The sequence below is a fragment of the Lissotriton helveticus genome, chromosome 11 (assembly GCF_964261635.1).
Source record: "Lissotriton helveticus chromosome 11, aLisHel1.1, whole genome shotgun sequence".
NCBI classification, from domain to species: domain Eukaryota; kingdom Metazoa; phylum Chordata; class Amphibia; order Caudata; family Salamandridae; genus Lissotriton; species Lissotriton helveticus.
Window position 1 is genome coordinate 988,585,196 of NC_136072.1, and position 21,719 is coordinate 988,606,914.

The window sequence follows — 21,719 nt, forward strand, 5'->3', positions numbered from 1 at the left end:
CAGCGTGCGCCGGTCTGGAAGGGAAACCCCATTCCTGTCAGTAGATGCGGAAAAAGCGTTCGACAGGTTACGGTAGCGCTACCTGTTCGACACTCTACATTGCTTTGGTTTTGGAGAGCGATTCATTACATGGATACGCTGTATATATATCAGACTCCTGGAGCGTTTGTTAGAGTTAATGGGACGTCCTCCCCATCCTTGCAAATAGCAAGGGGCACCCCTCCTCTTTGCCCTATATATGGAGCCCCTGGTCCAGCGGATCAGGGATCACCCCAAATAAAAAGGCAGCGCTTTGGAGGAGACATCCATAAAATAAGCCTTTACGCAGACAATGGGATTCTGTCGCTAGCAGAACCACTCACCTCCCTACCAGCTCTCTTGGAGGATATGGACAGTTTCGGGACCCTATCAGGATTTAAAGTTAATTTGAGCAAATCTCAGGTGCTCAACCTCACTACCCCGCCAGAGCAGGAGGAGTCTCTACGGGAGAGATTACCCCTGCAGTGGGCTTCACAACCGATAATCTATCTGGGTATTTTATTAGCTCTGATGATCTGAAGGATCTGGAGCGGAACTATTCCGCACAGTTAGAGCAGACAATGAAAGCACTAGGTGGATGGGAGTGCCTAAAATTAGCCTAGTTGGTCGTATAGCAGCAATTTAAATGACGGTCCTGTTGCAAATCCTATATATTTTTCAGCTGCTGCCATTGGTCCACCCCCCCAAAGATGCTGCACTCCCTCCAATTGGCCATTAATACATTTGTTTGTGGAGGGAAGAAGACATGCCTACCCTTTTCTCAACTGTCAAAACCCAAGCAGGAGGGGGGTGCAGCCCTCTCTGTAATGCAGCGATACCTACGGGCCTCTCACCTCTGATATATTGTGGAGTGGAAACGGCCACTCTCCGAAAAGCACTGGACTACATGGATCAGGCGGTAGCCGGGATTAACATCTGGAGGGAGGACTGACTGCCATGCAAATTGAGGGCATGGGGTCTCTACTCGTCACCAATCACAGCAGCCACGATGAAGGTATGGGACACAGTGTCGCTCAGAAGAGGTCTGAGGACATTCCCATCCCCAATGTCCCCCATAGTCGACAACCCGGACTTCCCTCCGGGCTGTAAATCTGAGGTATTCCAGAGATGGAGAGAAGCGGGATGTAAGCGGATTGGTTAGCTGTTTGATACTCAGGGTATCATTCCTTATGAGCAACTAAGACAAGACTGATTTGCCTAAAGCTGATGAATTCCATTATCTCCAACTTCGACACTGGCTTACCCCCCCATCATACATAGCGCAGGCTTCCCGATGGCTTACTACGTTTGAGAAATTATTGGTAAGCAAAACGGAAGATAAGCACCTTATCTCAGACCTGTACACTATGTTGGCCACTGGGCAGGGAGAGGGCGGGGCAAAAGGGCAGCTCCGTTAGGAGGAGGAATTGGGTAGGGCTTTGACGGATAAAGAATGGGAGAATATCCATTATAGGGCTCACCACACAGTACTGCTGGCACCGAACCAGCTTTCAAAGTCACATCCTACTGGTATCCAACACCGGCACGTATTCATAGCTGGGACAAAAATCACACGGATAAGTGTTGGCGGGGCCCCAGTCTCACTGGTTCTCCAGCACACTTGCTTTGGCTTTGCCCGCGTTTGGAACGCTTCTGGGAGGGAGTGTTGAATGACACTGACAAAGCCTTTGACACCGAGATCCCGCGATTTCCGGCATATACCTTACTGGGTCACCCAAACTCACGGATATCTCCCCTACGTTCATTGAGGGGTAGGCAGATGGCGCTGGCATTATTGGCGGCCGGTCAGAAACTCTTGGCACAGTGGGGCACTGCGAATGTCCCAGACCACACTGCATGGCTACATAGGCTTTGGTTAACCCTTGCCATGGAACGCCTCTAATTGATCTAGGAGCACAAGGGGGAGAAATATCCTGAGTTGTGGGCCCCTTTTGTAGGAATATTGTCCAATGAATTTCGGGAGGTAACATGACCAAATATCTCCAAATACTACACTTGCTTCCTGAGGAGAAAGATGCAGTGACATCCCACAAAGGAAGGGTCGGGTCTTGAGTTTCGACTCACTGTAGTGGAGGATCGCTCCCGCATTGTAAAGAATACTTGCTGGTGCAGATACCCTTTTTCTTTCTTGTTTTGGGGAGGGGAGGGAGAGTATTCCCTTTTTAGGTCTCACATAGCGTTTAAGTGCAACGCACTGTCGCTTTGCGAGAAATGCAGTATACACTATTGTGGGGGAAAGCTCCGCCCACTTTCCGGCCATATATTTAGATTGGCTTCACTCATAAATGCTGCCTTTTGATTTGTTTTAGACTTCTTAGTCCCTCCTCCTGGCGGCCATGTTGTCATTTATATCCTTCCCTGGCTATTGGCCCCTTTACTCCAAAACTATTTTTGCCCTGTGTTCCTTCCTGGACTCCCACCCTCCAGTTTCCAATGCAATAGGACTCGCGTAAATACGAGCCCTGTTGCATTAAGAAATGCTTGTTTGTTGTGGGATTGGCTGGTTCATTGCACTCTTTTTTCATGTTGCGCTGCTGACGGCTTTTGTTACCTGACCCTATAACACATGGGCAATACTCAAAGCCGCCTCTAGTCTCCCACCGCGTCCTCGCTTTGGTAGCCTGCCCTGCCCTCCTTAGCCCCCTCCTTCTCCCCGGTGCGCGTGGGAGCGCCGGGCTCGGTATATTCCAGGCTGCTGCCTGTCTTCCACGCCCAGCCTCCCTTCTACGAAGGATCTGCTTCACTGGCCTATGTGTGGGAGGGAGACAGTTGAGCTCGGAGGGAGGAGGAGGTAGGAAGAGAAGCTACTGTCCTCAGCATTACCATTAACACTCCCACCTGGAAACCTCCACACAGTACACACTTCACGAGGCCCCGGGCGCTTGTGAATCACTGCGACGTCCCGTCTGACTCCAGAGCCGCCATCCGCTCTCTGGCTCACCGGGCACCAGTCATACCTGTGCGATGTCAGAGGCTCGCTGCAGTATTTCTGGCTGACTGCTACTTGGCCGTTACCTTGTTTGCTCTTCGTAAGTGCTTGAAAGAGGAGATTATATCGCTGCGCGTTCAGGTGTGGGCACGTCATGTCTCATGTCATACACGTACCAGGACAGTTACAGGTGTGAAACCATTGCTCTTCGTTACTCACATACTCATTTAGGCCACGTAAATCACAGCCACGATCACTCTGTCGGTGGTAGACAGCCCCTACCTTTTTCAGCAACTTTGGGTATCTACACTAGTGTTTAAGATGACCAAGGTCACACGTCTCACTTTATAAAACTCTCGGGCAAATGCTTGAAATAAAACAATCTGATTGGGTGCTATGTGTTACACAAGGCAACACCTGACTGTGTTCGACTAAGGTACACCACAAAGTTCCAACACCCAGTGTCTGCCAGCATTCACCGTTGAGCCTTTTCACATGCAGTGGAAAATGATGAACATATCAACAGAAGCGGGGTTGAGAAGCTGTCGTTCAACACAATGTGACGGTGTATCTAGGGCCTCCGGCCCTAATGAGGCAGCGGAGCACTCAATTATGTGGCGAGATGTAATGATGCGGCAAGAAAAGGCAAATTATACAGCCTTACACAGCATACGCTGTGGCAGTGTTACCTCACCATTTTAACACTTTAACACCTATTGATATAAAGGTATTATATGGCTATGCTAAATACACAAGATTTTTAAATAAAGAATACACATTCCCCAGATCCTACTAAAAATCGTATTCACTAACTATCAGTTTGTATGCGAGAACACACAGTTACACAATTTTACAAACGCTGTCCCCTCTAAACCCAGAGTAAAATAGTTTGCGTAAAACATACAACGGTGAACGGAGCAGAAAACCAGCCTGAGGGCGCACTTTTAAAGTAATGAAATGTGAGCCTCTTTTATTCTGTGTAAAGCAGCTTTGCTTTAAAACAGGTTTTCAGTTTGGGTTTTTACTTTGATGGAACACTTCGGGCCTCTACAATAAGCTCTTCCAATAAGAAACAGACTTTTAGAAGAGTATATTAGTGTCTCGCTAGGTAGGCAGTTCTGCAACATTAAAAATATCAGACTCTAAAATACAAGTAAAATGTTTGCAATTTTTATGTAGTCTGAGGGCCCTCCCAAAGAAACTGATGTTTTGAGCACAGTGTTTGTGGTGTAACATCGATTTAGGTACATAACGAAGCAAAACAATTTCCTGACAAAGAAACTTTCATTCGATCCACCTGTGTAAATTACATTTAAATATGTCAGGGTTTATTTCATGCTGTAGATAAAAGCCATTCACTTTATAAACAAGGGGGGAAAGGGAGCCTGAGCCCTCTCAGTGTAACTATCCTCAAAATAACGCAAGACGGTCTGTGGCAGCAGGGTTGTCCAGAAGCCACAATAATTAGGGTGTTGGTTGTAGGGCAACCCTTTTCTAGGATTTCAAGGTGGCATGCTCAGTGCTTAATTGGAACTGGTGGTGGCCGGTGTGGGGCACCAGCACTTATTTTTGGGGCCCAGCACTTATTTCGCCACATCAGACATTTCCCGAGGGCAACAGAGGGAAAAAGAAACAAAACGAAAAGACGGAGGAAAACAAACACAAAAAAATCATCACCAAGGGAGAAAACAAACACCTTTATGAGTGAGATAACGTGGCAGGGAAGTGACTGGCAGTGAATGAAAGAGATCTGAGGTGGATTCGGGACAGCGCACCCTTGCTATTCACACTCTGATATTTTATAGCAGCAGCCGCGGGTGTCTAAGCAGCGCTTTGAGCACCGGCACCTATTATTTTACTAATGAAGCAATGGGCTTGCTTCATCATTCGGTTGTGCCCCACTTTAAGTGGGGAGTGCAATACCCAACAGGCTCCATACGGAGCTCTTTGTGGAGATCTTTTATCATGTGTTCGTGGGTCACAAGCACGCACTGACCTCCCCCTTGTAGAAGACGGTTTCTAGAAGGGAATTAAAAAACATAGATTGGGCCAAGTCAGTTAAAATTATCCATGGGTGGCCATGACTAAAAGTTTATAATTCACTTATGTTGGGATCCCTGATAAGATTAAAACACCGAAAGGACTCGCAGGATGTAATTATTAAAAACATAAATGCTGTAATTGGTTTGCCAGCTACGGAGATACTTACATCACTGAATAGATCATTTCTGCTGGTGAGCAGCGATGTATGTGAGGTAAAGGCCAGACATTGTGCCTGAATCAATCATTTATGTCATATTGTCTCTCTCTCCTTAGTGTCATATCGGATCTGATCCATAAACTCTCTCCATGTGACAGAACATTACACACCAATTTGTGACCACAGCAACTATGATGTTAGCAAATGCTTTAGAGTCCAGAGGAGCAGGAACACCCATTAATTACAGCACTTCTTAGTGGCATTATGACACGAAGTGCTCCATTCAAAACTAATCATCCAAACTTCGACTGAATGACTTCTGAATGCTAGCACACGTCTTTAAGTGGGAATAAGTTCCTCATTATTGTACTGAGTTTATCAGAGCCCTGGTATAGCGCTGTGTGGGCACTGGTAGGGTATGCCACTCACTGCAAAGCCTGAAGCAGAAAGCTGGGCGGTGTGGTACTTTGGGTGCTCGGAGGTGATGGATAGGGTCTTGGGCCTGAGAAGTTACCAAAGAAGCCTATTTTCACTGGAACAGTGATCTTTATAGTGAAATCTTTTGAAGGCATCAGTTATTTCAGCTGTGATATACCGAGCCCTCTGTGTTGAGGAGTCATCAGTGCTCAAAACGGCGTGGCACGTGCTAAAAGGGAAAATGTGTGCTCAAGTTGTGTCAATATTTCTCAGGTTAGTTGCGGTACCTGTGTACAAGCTCATTGGTTTGTTAAACTTTGCCATCTTCAATATCACCCATTTTATGACATCCTAACTATCCTCAAATATTTTAGGTAGAGCATTCAAGACCTCTTGTATATACTTTATTATATACTTAATGTGTATGTACTTTGTGGGCTCTGGAGATCATCCCTAGGACTTGTCTGCTTCCGCTTAGGGACTTTTTTTTTGTCAACTGCCTCTATTTAACTGTCTTGATAGAAAACGACCAGTAGAAGTCTGCAACATTCCAGAATTGCTTTCTGCTAAGGGACTTTCTTTTTTTTAATTTTCTGGCAACTGCCTCTATTTAACTTTCTTGATAGAAAACGACCAGCAGAGGTCACTAAAACACCAGAATCACTTTAGCATTCTGTAGATTCCAGTCCATAGAAATTGTCTTCCACGAGCACCCATAGACAATAATATTTTTTTCAAAACTTGTATTTTCAGTGATCTGACCAACGATGGCCCTGATTTTATATATATATAAAAAAAAAGAGTTTTGTACTATACCATTTCCCACTGAAAGGCGTTATTTCTCTCCATGTGTTCCCATACTTGGCGTGTCACGCAGTTTGGTGCTTACTTTCCCTCCATGTTAAAGAACAGTAGATATTTCAGCACCCAGGCTAATGTGCTGCTTAGCTAAAATTACATAAGGTCCCAAAGGTGAGACCGATTGCATTGCAAATGCTTGTTTTTTGTGGCATATATACATAATTTTGTTCTTGTTGTAAAGTTGGTACATACACTACCGGCCTCCGGGTTGTGGGGAAAGAAGCTGTGTTCATGTATTATGTCTGCGAATTTTGCTGCCAGCCTTTATGGTTGTAGGCTTACAGCTGTGTAATGCGAATACTGCAGGATTGTCGTTTAAAACGAATAACAGGTTGGTTCAATAAAAGAACTGCTCTGGGGTTTCCGCGCATGGACAGGACTATACAGTGCTTACGATTTCAATTGAGATCCCCTGTGACAGAAGCTATCTTGGCACTGGGGCTAAGGAAAGGTTTGTGGTTGGTACAACTGAATTTGAAAAGGCAAGAACAGCTATCACTGACACCAACACCACTGAACAAACTAGCTAAGTCCCACACCCATTCGGCCAAGAAACGAAGGAGTGGATCGCTAAATTCACTCGTCTATGATTATTGTTCTTTATTGTGTACATTTTCTTTCCCAGTGGCTTGTGTTTTGAGGAGTTTTGGACAAGAGCGCCAAAATAATTATTACAAATTCTATACCAACGTACACAAGATTTTCAAATGTATACTTTGCAGTCACACTTGTTAAGAAATAAAGTACTGGAACAAAAAGTATCATGAACACAACAATTGTCACACTCACAACTATAAAATATCTTTTCTAATATTTTTTTGTTTTTGTCAACGTATGATCTAGTGCGGAACCAGGTCTCATCACTTCAGGCATGGAGTTCTAATTCATGTTCAAAAAGTGCCCTGAATTGAAATGGATCACAAAATTATAGCCATTTTGTGTCAAACCTGTTCTCTTTCGCTGAGCTGGTCTTTCCAAGCATTAACAACATGCTTCTGGTGCAACTTGGACTCAACCTGAAACAGAGCAAAAAATAAGGTAATGAAATATTTTTGGGGGTGTGCAAATTTTCAAAACAAGAAGAAAAACACAAAGACGTCATCACAGTGGTTACATTATTTTCAAACCAAATACATCATATTGTAAGGGTAGAATGGAAAATATAAATGGGTCAAACACACTACGAATTAGTTAGAAAAAAGGATAAGCTCATGTTTTGGCAATATGGCCTTTATACATCAATATTTGAAACTTTACTTTTTTCATTTTTATAATGCTACATTTTGAATCATTTCCATTATTTAGTCATTTGCAAAAACATCCCATGCAGGTGGCTTAACGTATAACATATAGCTAGAATTCCTGACATTATGACTGCTTGCTGTGAGAGCTCATCTACATCAGTATAAACAGTTAGACCAGGAAAGAAACTTTCAACTAAGGTGTACTTGCAAAAAACTCATGCCCAATGAATTACTGGACAAGTGAAAGGAAGTTTCACTAGCTGCACTTATAAAGAGGAATCTGCATACACGTGAAACTGAACAGCACTTTCAAAAGAGTGACCTATTACATTCACAAGTTAAGTCTCCTGTGAAAACCAATGATATTTTTAAACAATCTGCAAAAATGTCCAGGGCAAATAAAATTGCAAGGAGAGCAACGCTGCCCCATCACTCCCCCCCCCCCCAATCTGGGCCCAAATGTCTTCGCTAACAAATTTGAAAGAGTTGGGAACCCAGAAATGAGGAGGAAGTATTATAACCACATACATCCTTAACATGGGGAATAAAAGATAGTTTCATCCACGGTTTTGCAGTAAAGACTACATCTGAACCGCGCAAACTATTACACCTCACATCAACATGTACAGCAATATGAAAATATCAACCAAGAGAGAGAGCGAGAGATGCTGAACAATTGATATACCCTTCTGCACATTTACGAGTATCTCCAGACTATGGTCGTTGGCCAAGACACGGAAAGGGGCACTAAAAACGAGGATACGCTGTGTATGTTTACACTAAAAAACTACCCCCTAGTTCTGTCTTGCACATGGAGTGCAGAATGCACACTTTCAAAGCTCAACATCATAACAAAAAATGTGCCAAGACAATACAGGCCACAATCATTTACCTAAAACTTTAAAGTCCACTTAATCAAGAACCAAAAAATGTAGTCAAACAATTAAAAAAAAAGTATGAAAAACTAAATATCTAATATGATTCCGAATTCCACAATACCTCATAAAATAAGCAACTCAGTGCTTCCCAAATGCTTTGGCACCATGCACCACTTTCTAGTACCACAAACACTCCCTGTAGCCCAGCACGATCATGGAAAAATGTGCCACAGGTATTGCATGGCCACACCCTCCATTTGGAGGTAATCCAAGTAAGATTTGACTAGCCCATTTTGGACTGCCTCCCCTCATCAGTCCACACATAAGGACAATTATGTAAAAGGATTTTTTGTATCCCAACTTAGAAAATATGGATTAGATTAGTCATGATTATACTGCAAATAAAATCAAAGTAAGAAAGGTCCAAACACCAAACATCATAATACATTATTGAGAATCCTAGTTTTTATTTGTTCTCAGACCTACCGAGCTATATAAAACCTTCCTCATACATCTTGGTATTGTATACGCCATGTGACTTGGCCGCTGGCTCCCATGCGAGTAGAATGGCCGTCCCTATATCATAGGTGACAGGGTTATGGAATCTTTCTGTCTAAATACACTAATTGCCTGGTAAGGACAGTATGGCAACACACAGCTAGGTGTGAGTGGATAGGAAGCTGCTGCTAAAAGAGAACACTTGACAACCTGTTACTGTGTTTGGTCGCTTAGTGACCAGCTGCAGAGCAAGGTAACATGGCATCCACAATCTCAAAGAGCTCTCGCAAAAACTCAGCATAGTGAATCACACATTCGTAGTGATATATATCAGAATCCTGATTGATAACAACACATTCAATCTCAAGTTTCCTAGTTACATCAGTAAAGTAGAAGTACCCTTTTTGGATCTCTCAGTGTTGGTTGAAGAAGGCAAGGTATGCACAAAACTGTATAGAAAGCCTATAGCAGGCAATACGGTTTTGCACTTTAAAAGTCAGCACCCTGGAAGTCTGATTCACAGTATTCCCTATGGCGAGTAGTTGCGTTTAAAAAGAAACTTCACACTCACGGAAGATTACACCAAGTGAATCCTTGAGCAGGTTTAGAAAGAGGGGATATCAGAATCGTGTATTACATGATATGGCAATGAGGGTACAATCCACTGAAAGACAATTGCTATTAAGGCACGAAACGACTGAAGAGTCTGAGATTGTTAATGATACAGAAGCGGTGAGATTAATTTTAGGCTTCTCAGCCGAATCTAGAAAAATCAGAGAGTTAGTTGAAATGAACTGGAAGGTCCTATAGACAGATAGTGTTATCGGTCATCTGTTACCTAACAGGCCCGATATCACATATCGGAAAAGTAAATCATTAAAAGACATGTTGGTGAGCAGTCATTTCGTTAAGACTGTGCCCAAAACACCAGCAGTAGGATTTTGTCCTTGCACTTCTTGCAAGGCATATAAGAATAGTGTAAAAGTGAAGGAATATTCAATCCCTGGTAGAAAAACAAAACATACAATTGGCAAACTAATGAATTGCAAAACTAGTCTTGTGGTGTATTGTTTGGTGTGCCCGTGTGGTCTCCAGTATATTGGAAGTACAATCCCTCCTGCCAAAAAGAGGATACTGGAGCACACACGGGCAATCATGGCAGAGTTATTAGGGAATGTAAGATTGTCAGATCATTGAAAATGAAAATGTAATTATCTGTTTATTTTGTAAATATCACCCGCTTGTTTTGAAAGTTAAAAAATGAAATGTTTGATTGCAAGATATTATTTGAATAGAGTTGGCTTACTGATTCTGGGTTGTGATAACAGAACTCCTATGATTTTTTTGCCCATCTAGAGGGGTTACACTCGATAAATTCTCCGAAGTTGTATATTGGATAAATTGTGATCAATGAATTGCGCCAAGGACAGTTACAAATCGCTGTTTATTACAACATAAGACTATTACGCCAGCCTGGCAAAGATGGCACAGAGAAGCGATTTCTATTTTCTGAAAGTCCTTTTTTATTTAAAAAAAATTTTTTTTTTTGAAATAAAACAGACATACAGAAAAACAAACCAAACTTCACGAGGCAGAAACATAGTGGTACAGTATCAGGGGTCCATGCGGGCAGAGCTCAAAGGCCGAATGAATACAATACAATAGGATAGAACAGGGACTGGGGCGGACAAGGAAACAAGCGGAATCATTGACAACAAAAGAAAGGTGAATGCCAATTAGGGGGACGAGGAAACGTCAATGGGTACATCCTGAGGGGGAGTACATATATTGCCACGATAAACATTCCATTGGGACCAGACTTTACCCCATTTCTTGGGCCGTCCCCGGGAGAGGTACACAGTCTTCTCCCGGAACATGCACCAGTCCATGTTTTTTTTCCATTTGGATAAGGTAGGCGGTCTATGTGAACCCCAAAGCTGGGCAATTTCCCTCTTCGCGACCATATTGTCAAGGGTCGCCCATATAATCTGTGCTGAGCTGTAGTCATTAGGCTCCCAAACGTTCAACAAACAACGCCTGGCTTCGGGCAGCAGGGACACACCCGTAACACTTTCCATGACAGCATGCACTCGGGACCAGAACCTAACCATCTCCGGGCATTCCCACAATATGTGGAGAAAGGGACCAGACATCCAACAGCCACGCTTACATAACACATCCAGGGAAAAACCCATTCGAACCAGACAAGGCCCAGTAACATACATTCGGTGGAGTATCTTAAGCTGGACGAACCTCAAACGAGCAGGAATGGCGACTTCCTTGGGCGAGGACAAAGCGGATTGCCAGTCCTCACCGTCCAATTCCAGTCCGTCCGCACACCACGCAGCCCGGAGGCGGACCAGCAAGTCAGCTCTGTTGTTGATGAGTTTCTTATAAATCAGGGAGATTTTGCTATCGGGCACATGACCATCCAAAATGCGGTCCTCCAGAGGGGAAGACTCAGGAATATCAGTTCCCGCTGGAAACACAGACAACAGAGCATGACGGATCTGGGCGTACCTAAAGAATTCATTGGCACCAAGATCATACTCCACACGCAGCACATCAAAGGACTTGACAGTACCCTTCGACCACAGATCTCCCACTCTGCTGATGCCAATCATATCCCAATTATCAAAGCCTTTCGTCTTCCACAGATGGCCCAAGCATTCCGAATCATACAAGGGGGTGGCCCGAGTAAACCTGCCGCACCAGCCCAAAGCCGCATTCGCATCACGCCACACTCTCACTGCAATCTTAGTGGGACCGGTCAGCGTACCGCGTTGACCACCAGACTACAACGCTCTATTAAAGGTCCCTCCTGGCAAAATAAATCTATCCATGGAAAACGCCGGGGCACGGCCCGGTGCGTAGGTCGCATGATTAATCGCACTTAACTGGGAAGCCCAATAGTAACGTCTGATGTCCGGGAGGGCTATACCGCCGTCATACCACGGAAGCGTGAGTTTAGAAAGAGCAATACGGGCACGCCCATCCCAGACCAGTTGTCTCTGTAGGCTCTCCACTTACCGAAAATAGCTCGAGGCAATCGGGTCAAAGGAATTCTGTAGTGCGTACAAAAATCGAGGCAGAGACATCATTTTGAATAACGCCGCTCTACCGAGGGGCGACAGCGGCAACCTACGCCAGCGAGCCACATCAAGCGTGAGCCGCTGAAGGGGGGGCAGTAAATTAAGCTCATATCGCCTGGAAGGGTCCAAGGAAACATAAATCCCCAAGTACTTGAAACCGGTCTCTGTCACTTGAATTGGAAATCTACGCGGCAGCGGAGGGAGGTCTCCAGCCAAGACGTAGACGCAGGATTTAGCCCAATTGATAACAAGACCGGAGTTCTTTCCGAAAAGTCAGAACATCGAAAAGTACATTGAGGGACTTTTTGGGGGAAGTGAGATATAAGAGGATGTCGTCCGCGTATAGCGAGACTCGATCCTCGAAATCAGGAGACCACCGGATGCCCCGTATAGACGGTTCCCAACGGAGCCACTCCGCCAAAGGTTCGAGAGCGAGAGCAAAAAGCAACGGGGACAGCGGACAGCCCTGTCGGGTACCCCGTCCGAGCGTAAAAACGCAAGACACTCTACGATTAACAACTACCTGGGCCAGGGGACTCTCATAAAGAAGTTTCACCCAGGCTATGAAGCCCGGCCCAAACCCGAATTTCGAGAGGGCCGCCCAAAGGTGGGGCCATTCGATAGTGTCGAAGGCCATGGTAGCATCAAGAGAAGCCAAAATGGCCGGTTCGGTAAGCGTCTCGGCTCTCGCGGGAACCCCGTGGAGTCTGCGCAGATTCAAAGCAGTATTGCGGTGAGGGATGAAACCGGATTGATCTGGATGGATCAAGTCCCCGATCACAGTTACTAAGCGATTGGCCAATAGCTTAGCCAAAATTTTGGGTTCGGCATTGAGTAAAGAAATGAGTCTGTATGAAGTACAACGATCCCGTGGCTTGCCCTCCTTAGGAATGACAACGATCGTAGCGAGCCGCTGGTCCAAAGGGAGGGAGCCAGACTCCAGGGCCTCGAGGAACATATCCCGTAAATAGGGCGCCATTTTGTCGGGTCGCAGCTTGTACAATTCAATGGGCAAACCATTGGGGCCCATCGCCTTACCCGAGTGGAGGGAACGAATAGCCACCGCGATTTCATCTACTGTAAGCGGAGCATCCATGAGGTCTCTGTCCGAGTCAGAGAGGCGAGGCAAACCAATGTCCCGCAACAGCAATCAGGAGTCCTCCTCATCTCTATCACAAACGGAGGTGTACACAGTCTCAAAATGGTCCGCAAAACACTGAACGATCCCAGCTGGATCAGTGACACTCTCACCATCAGGCCGCTCAATCACGGGGACCACACGATTCACTCTCTCCTTCTTGTCCAACCACGCCAGCAATTTACCCGCTTTATCACCCACGTCATACAATCGTCCCTGCTGCTCCCTATACATCACTTTCGCCGCATCGGTTACAAGAGCCTTGTAGTCAGCTTGTTTCAAAGCAAGGGAGTGCAACTTGGCGCCAGAGACGCCCATCAGAAGATCGTCCTCCAGAGCGGCTATCTCAGACTCCAAACGCACAACCTCCACATTCGCAGCCTTCTTAGCGGCGACAATCAAGGATAAAGACTGACCACGTATAACAGTTTTAAATGCTTCCCATAAAGAAACAGCAGAAGAAACAGACCCCACATTGTCATCAAAATAATGCTCAGTTGCTTTAACGAGGTCCGAGCGGGTCTTGGGGTTGCGAAAATACAACGGGTTAATAGGGGCAACTCTACCCTCATCGCCTGCCCCTACTTCATAACGGAGCCACAAGGGGGAGTGATCGGAACTACCCCTAGAGAGCTGACGAATTTCTCTAATGGAGGAAGAATGGACCGCTGGCATTAAGAAATAGTCCAGTCGAGAAAGGCTGCCGTGTGCCCCAGAGTGGAAAGTGTACTACAACTGTGTAGGGTGTAGTAGCCTCCAGGCATCTACCAGCCCAAAGGTCTCTAACAAGTCACTCAACCACCTTTGCGACCTGGGTAGATCCCTGGGAGGATGACGATCAGAGGTGCCAGAAACCACCGAATTCAAATCCCCACCCAAAATCAGAAGCCCCTCGGGAAGGTCCAAAAGGACTCTACACAGATCAGCATAGGTTAAAGCCTGCAGACCCGGGGGGACATAGACAGAAAGGATGGACAGTGTCTTCCCCTCCCACCTGCCAGTGAGCACCGCATAGCGCCCCCTGTCATCAAGTTTAACCTCGTCAACTGCAAAAGGGAGAGAGGACCGAATGAGAATGCCAGCTCCCCTAGACCCAGAAGTAAACCCCGCGTGAGCCACCAACCGATAACCGCGCCTATTCATTGCCTGACAAGCATTGCCTATTAAGTGCGTCTCCTGTAGAAGGACAATATCGGGGGAATGACGTCTAAGGAATCGCAAAACAATACTTCGCTTAATTCTGTCCCCATATCCATTGACATTCCAGGATAACAGTCTCAACTCGCCACCCCCATCCCCGAAAAGTATAAAGAGCAGGACCCACATAGAACCCCACGATAAGTACAGACAAGAAAAACAATACGGTGCCTCGCGAATAAACAAAAACACACACACACACACACACACACACCCCCCACCCCCCCAACTTGAACGTGTTACTCCCCCCACCCTGCACCCCTGCGTAAGACTAATAAGCCACCCCAACTTGCAGTGTGCCTGTCGCACCATTACTAAACTAAGCTACGCAAAGAACCCAGGAGGAGGAAGACTCCCCATTCACCCCCGCCACCCCCAAGCTGATCCAGGCCAACAGAAAACACAAGTCCAAACTCAGCTGAAACAGCAGAAAAGTTCAGACACTGAGATCCACAGATGAAGTCCTCATTCCGCCGCACCCCCTTCGGCGCCTCCGTATGTTCATTTCTTATAGGCAGAGAGTCGAGTCAGTCACTGACATTTTCGGGGCGATCAAAAAAGAATACACGTTCCCTATATTCAATCCGGAGCCTGGTAGGGAACAACAAGGAGTACTTAAGACCCAAGTCTCGCAATCGCTTCTTAACTCCCTGAAATCCAAGTCTTTGTTTTTGGACATGCGGCGAAAAGTCAGGATAGAAAGAAACGGAGGCATTTTCAAAGTTCACTGGGCCCTTGTCACGTGAAGCCTGTAAGACAGCGTCCCGGTCCTGAAAGTGAAACAACCTGGCAATGATGGGCCTCGGAGGGGCACCTGGCTTAGCCTTCCCGCCGGGGACACGATGAGCACGCTCAACCGCAAAGAACTTGCTAAGTCCGGCGGGAGAAAGATAGTTGGCAATCAAGTCCTCCACCAAGAGGTCGACCCCCACAATCTCAGGATTTTCCGGGACACCAATAAGGCGCACGTTGTTGCGACGGGCCCTATTTTCGTAATCATCGAGTCGACGAGTCATTAGATCATGCGAGGAACGCAAGTTGCCGATCTCGGTCTGGGCCTCTGTGACGTCCGCAGTAAGACTAGAGGTCTTCAAGCCCAGCGACTCGACCCGTTCATTAGTCTTCGAAAGATGTGCTCTAATCAGCGTAGTGTCCACGGCAACCGTGTCGATCTTAGAGGCTAGGGCCTCATACAGCTGGCCCATAGAGGCCTGCATGTTGGCTATGGCTCCCATGACGCCCTGCAAGGATGGGTCCAAAGACGCTGGAAAGAGGTTCTTAGGGATATCCGAAGCACGGCCAGCAGCGCCAGGCGACCCCTTGTCCTGCGAGTAGTGATCCATAATGTTGGTCTGATTTTGGCCACCACGGAGAGGTGCCTTGGTCTTGCGCTTCTCGGGAGGCTATCCGGAGGCCATCTTGGAAGAGGGACCCCGAAGGGTTCCTCGCGACCTTGTAAAAATGGCCGGGCGCGGAGTGTCCAGACAGCCAACAAGACTGGATACGATGATTGTAGGCACTAAAGGGCCGAGTTGTAGACAGTCAGGCGGGCCAGTACCAGACAACAAGGAGACAACAGGCAGCCGAAGGTGGAGAAAGGCTTCACTTCTGCCAATCAGGGTCGGGAGTAGAAAACAAAACCGAAAGTCAGGAGGGGCCGACCAGAGGGGACCCCTGCAGCCGTTGTTGATCAACTACTCCACGGCCTGCCCAGCAATCGAGCCCCCGGTCCGCCTCGGGGTGGGCCTCAAGAAGAAAAGACGATGGAAAAGTGGACCCCAGCGTCCAAATTCGATTCTTCAAAGGGTACTAAGATCAGCAAGGATGTGCGAACAAAAGCCTGTCCTCAAAATCAGGATAGTGCCAGGATATTCGTGAGGGGCGGCGCGGGTCCGGGGAGCTCTGTGCTCACGCGACCATCTTGGATGCCCGCGAAGCTCCTCCTCTGAAAGTCCTTTTTTGTCTACATGAATTATTTTCTCAATGAATTAAACGATCTGTTATTTAAAGGTTCTGTTTATGGGTCAACTAACACTGACGAAGGCCAGGTGGCCAGAACGCATGTGTTAGCTTTCTGATTCCTGGAGTTGGAATAAACTAAATTAAATATATTGAGCCTGAGTGCGCAGCCTTTTGTTTCTCGTGTGGAGACATTGTGGAGATATATATACATATATATGAAATAAATAAAAAAAACTCTGCTGCATCCATTACCGGATTTGGTGTCCGTTCTTCTCCTGGGGAGTGCTGGCTTGTGCGGTGCGCTGTGGGAGTGAGTATATATATATATATATATATATATATATATATATATATATATATATATATATATATATATAACCTACTGGCGGTCGCCAGTAGGTATATATAGTTAGGATTTTTTCTCTATGGGATTTTTGAAAATTCTATGTCTAATAACTTAGGCGTTTGTGGACGGAATTGGCAGAAATTTTCAGGAAAATGGCACATTTTGTTTCTGAGCAGCCCCTGATAATTTTGGGGGGGTTCGTCAAGGGGGGGCCGAGAAAAAAGGGGGGTCCCAAAACGCGTTTTTCCCATGTTAATTTCCATAGGGCGGTTGGCCTCACTTTTAGCCCGAACGGCTGAATGGATTTGCACGAAACTTGGCAAAATTGTAGGGACTGGTAGCCCGATGTGCCTTTTGTAGGTCTCAATATATGTGCTCCAGTGGATTTTGAGAAATTAACGTTTAAAAAAAGATATATATCTGTAACAGCGGACCGGGCAGCGCTCCAGTTCGCGTACTTTTCGCGCAACGGAGCTTTGTGAAGCGAAGCTGATTGGTTCTCCGGCATCTGTAAACATTCCAAACAGTCCGTAGCGGCCGCCATCTTGTCTCTCGGTAGGATCGAGAGACAAGAGGAGGCCAAAGCGAAGGGGCAAATGATCATAAGGGGGCATAGTAGATTGTCGCTGACCCCCTAGGTTTGATGTGGAGGTTTTAAAAGGGCCCCGCGGGGCAAAAAAAAATAAAATATTAATAATCGAACGGCTGAATGGATTTGCACGAAACTTGGCAAAATTGTAGGGACTGGTAGCCCGATGTGCCTTTGCTAGGTCTCAATATATGTGCTCCAGTGGATTTTGAGAAATTAACGTTCAAAAAAAGATATATATCTGTAACAGCGCTCCGCTTCGCGTACTTTTCGCGTTACGGAGGTTTGCGAAGCTGATTGGTTCTTCGGCGTCTGTAAACATTCCAAACAGTCCGTAGCGGCCGCCATCTTGTCTCTCGGTAGGATCGAGAGACAAGAGGAGGCCAAAGCGAAGGGGCAAATGACCATAAGGGGGCATAGTAGATCGTCCCTGACCCCCTAGGTTTGATGTGGAGGCTTTGAAAGGGTCTCGCAGGGCAAAAAAAAAATATACCTTTTTTTTAGTTTTTTTGCGTGGAGTGCGCCCGGTTCGCGAACCGGGAAGCGTTCTGGGGAGCGTACTTTCTTGAAAATTAGTGAAAAAAGTTAGAGTAAAATAATAATTGTGAGTGATCAGATGTAGGGTAGCTCTGAGAAGAGCTTTTGGGTTTATGGTACATTTAGGTACTTATAAGTAGGTACCAATGCACAGTCTTAAATTCAGAGTGAAAATTCTGTTGCCCTCATCTGAGAAGTGAACTCCATCTCCTCTGTAGATATCTTGCATGTAGTAACGCAAGTTATTGTTGTACAGGGAGCCCATTCCATGGTCTCTCATGTAAGCTGAAACAGATTTGTTTACATGCTTCCTCGATTTCTCAATTTGTGGACAAAATTGGTTCGACCACCTCCATTTTTGTCTTTGGCATATATTTGAATATACCAAGGCAGTCTGAGGAAAAAGTGCCATCAATTGCTCAAAGGTGTCCTTTAAAAGCATTTCCAGACCTACACCAGTCAAAGTGCCCAAATCATTACCTCCACAGTGCACAATTAACAGGTCAGGTTTTGGCAAATGCATAAAGGTTTTCACCAATGGTATCAATTGGTGACATTTTAATCCTCTGTGGCCAAACCACTTAATTTCCACATCTTGTAAATTGAGGTTAGGTAAATTCCTGTTTTCAGCGTACCTTTGAGCCCAATAGATATAACTATGTCCAACAATCCAGACAGAAAACATGGCGAGAGAAGGTTCTCCTGCAGTCAGATGAAGTGTGGCAATGAAATGGCAGTTGAAAAAATGAGAGTGTAAAATGAAAAAAACTGAGGAGTTTCTGTGTTAATGAAGCAGTAAGAGTGATTGGTGGATTTTGATTGCTGAAAACAGAAAGTTAGTGTGCATGGATGAGTTCGTTGAAAGATGTATTTTGAGTGGCGAAGAAAAAATCATTAAATGAAAGAATGCTCTGGATATGCAGGTGCAATGAGAGTTCAGAGTTCAATTGCAACATTGTTGTGTGAACTTGGAAACACCAGAGGTCTTGCAAGAGGTGGTTGCTATGCAGAAAAAGCAGAGAGGGGGCAGAGGGGGGAAGGGTTTTGCTTTGAAAAAAAGTGAGGGAAGAGTTTTGATTGGGTGACATGAGAGATATGTGTGAGGAATTACAGCATTTCTGTGCTTTTGATAGCTGCAGACTCTGGAGTGCATACCTTTTGCTCTGCTGAAGACAAATTGGTGTGTTTCTGAGACTGTTTTGAAACTCAAAGTATTTGCTAAGGTGAGAAAAGATTTCTTTAATTTAGATAGAAAATAGTGTGCTTTAAGGAGAAAATTATGAAGAAAGTTGTGTTTTTCAAATGTTGCTTTGTCTCAAGTGTTTTACAAATAGATTTTGTTTCTTTGAGAAATTGTAATTGGAGAACATGTGAAGTATTAGTACTGACAGGGCTTTTATGTGCATAGGAGCTGTGGAGTGTTTTCAAATTATGACTTGTAAATCGTTTTTGAGAAAAAGCAATGGTTTTAATATTGATGAGAAGGACATAATGGTGTCTGCTTCTTTATAAGGTAATTGAGAGTCTCTGATGTTATTTTTCCCATTTCAATGTAAGAAGTTTGTCTGTGGAGCAAATTGCTTGTAAATATGCTCCCACCTGTGCATGGCAAATTTAGATTTTGAATGTTTGCGTTACATAGGCATGTTAAAGGTGACTGAAACATGCTGCAAAGGCAATCAAAAAACGCTTTTATGTGTCTTAAGGACATTTTAAGTCATTTCCCCATGTGCAGTGTTTTCAAATTATGAGTTGAAAATCGTTTTTGAGGTAAAGGAATGTTTTCAAAATTTATGTGCGCCATATGCCCCCAAATTTCTTTTTCAGGGGTGCAGCAGGGTGTTCTTGAGACACCCCTGCACCCTCGGAAAAATTCGTAATTTGCGATGAGGTAATTGCTAATCGCAAATTGCACCTTCATTCCTATGGGCCTCCTGCTGCATGGAAATGAATGGGTAATTTGTAATTAGCAAATAGGTCATCGCAAACTAGGAATGGTAAAGAATCGCTATTTATTCCTTAAAGTTCGCTATTTAGGAAATGCAAAAAACTTTGATGATACATATGGCGGTTCATCTCTAACAAGATAAGAAGCATAGGGATAGATTTATGTTGACTGGCGCATCACCAGGGATGTGTTAGTCATTCTGTGCCGCTGTTCCGTCACCTATGGTGTGCTGCATTTACAATGCGGCGCATCATGGGGCAAAAACAGCACAGATGCGTGACGTATCTGTGCCGTAAAGGTGGCGCATTGCTGGAGTTGTATCGCAAGTGTGATGAAGCTCCAGCAAGGCTCAGGGGTGCCCCTGTCGCAGGGTTTCTGTTCTCACACAGAACTGTGGACAGAGGATTGGAACCTCGGCGAATTAGGGTGTCCCAAAACTCACCTTAGTAATCAAAACCCCTTAGCAAGCTAGGTACAGTGTCACATTGGATATAACAAACTCTCAATGTTTAGACAATCCAGAATATGAACTTATAGTACCTCAGGATACGTGGAACTCATGAACAGTCGGTCGTTATATATTTCTTAGAAACCAGAACATGGAGTTAAGAAGAACACATGTGTATTTGAAATGTTTATTTACTAATGCCGTCTTCTCAGGCGTAGTATCTTAGATTATACAAGTACACATATTATCAGTAGCAAAATTACCAGCATAGTTAGTAGTACATAAAAAGCGAATGGTGACAGTATGTTAACATGCTGTAAATGAATAAGAGTTAGCAACACTTATAAGCAGCCGCGGGCCGTGGAGGGAGTTACGGTGGGGCAGGGAGGCGGGGAGGGGGAGGGGCAGGGTGGAGAGGGCTCCACCCTGCCCCTCCCCCTCCCCGCCTCCCTGCCCCACCGTAACTCCCTCCACGGCCCGCGGCTGCTTATATCTCACCCTCCCTAATACACATAATATATTATTTGCTAAGAAGGTCTCTTTGTGTTGGTTTAGGGCGTGCCGATACTTTAGTGTCTTAGATTTGAAGGAATCACATCAGCATACACCAGCTCTCTCTTCATGTGAACCGCATCAAGTGTTGTGTATGTGTGTTCGGCAAAGCAATATAAAACCCGCCTCATGCCCAGAATTGGCAGAAGCTGCACTTATGTTATGAGTATGAAGTCGTGGAGATCAGACCTCATAACAATTCTGTATCGTGTTGTTCTTGAAACTTCAGCACTCGCTGTACAGATATAGTTTAACAAGTAAAGCAGATAGTAGAGCAATAACATATTATTGTCATGTAAATCACGATGAACTATTAGGTTGAAAGCTAAAGCAACAACTAAGTGTCGTGTGCAGAAGTTGCAAAAAAGGAAAAAATGGCGTTTAAACCGGTAATGAGTCCATGCTAACTTAACACGGTGTAAAGATATCCAGGACCTAGATGACACCTCCCCATGATCCGGAAACGAACTGAATAAGATAATAGAAGTGCCATCTCATGAGAGCAGATTGCAAGTTTATATGTGGACGGTCCGCAAGGTAAAACATTAAAAACTAGGAAAATTTAATGCTAAAGAAAAATAAAACAGCCAAGTACTTTATCGAGTCTTAAGCCAATAGGCAAGCTAAATAATAAAAACTTGACAAATAAGTCAATGAATTGTCAATGAAATGCTAGTACTCAGCATATCAAACATGAAAAAGGTCTATGACATAACTGTGTATGCAAAATAAGCTGCAACAGCCTCCAATAGGAAGTCACCGTCTTCATCCGAAAAGAGTTCAGCCATCCAATTTAAAAGCGGAAAAGAACATACGTGCTCTCCCAGCACCGGATCCTCTATCA

General features: G+C 45.1%; 1 protein-coding gene across 4 annotated transcripts in view; it reads right to left on the bottom strand.

The window, feature by feature from the left end:
- Window positions 1–21,719, bottom strand: part of TCHP (trichoplein keratin filament binding) — a 443,788-nt gene that overhangs the window by 253,988 nt on the left and 168,081 nt on the right. For all 4 annotated transcript variants that reach the window (XM_078667348.1, XM_078667345.1, XM_078667346.1 and 1 more), the window contains exon 5: window positions 7,394–7,462. In XM_078667348.1, the coding sequence (XP_078523474.1) occupies window positions 7,394–7,462 (69 nt within the window). The remainder of the gene's footprint in view (window positions 1–7,393; window positions 7,463–21,719) is intronic.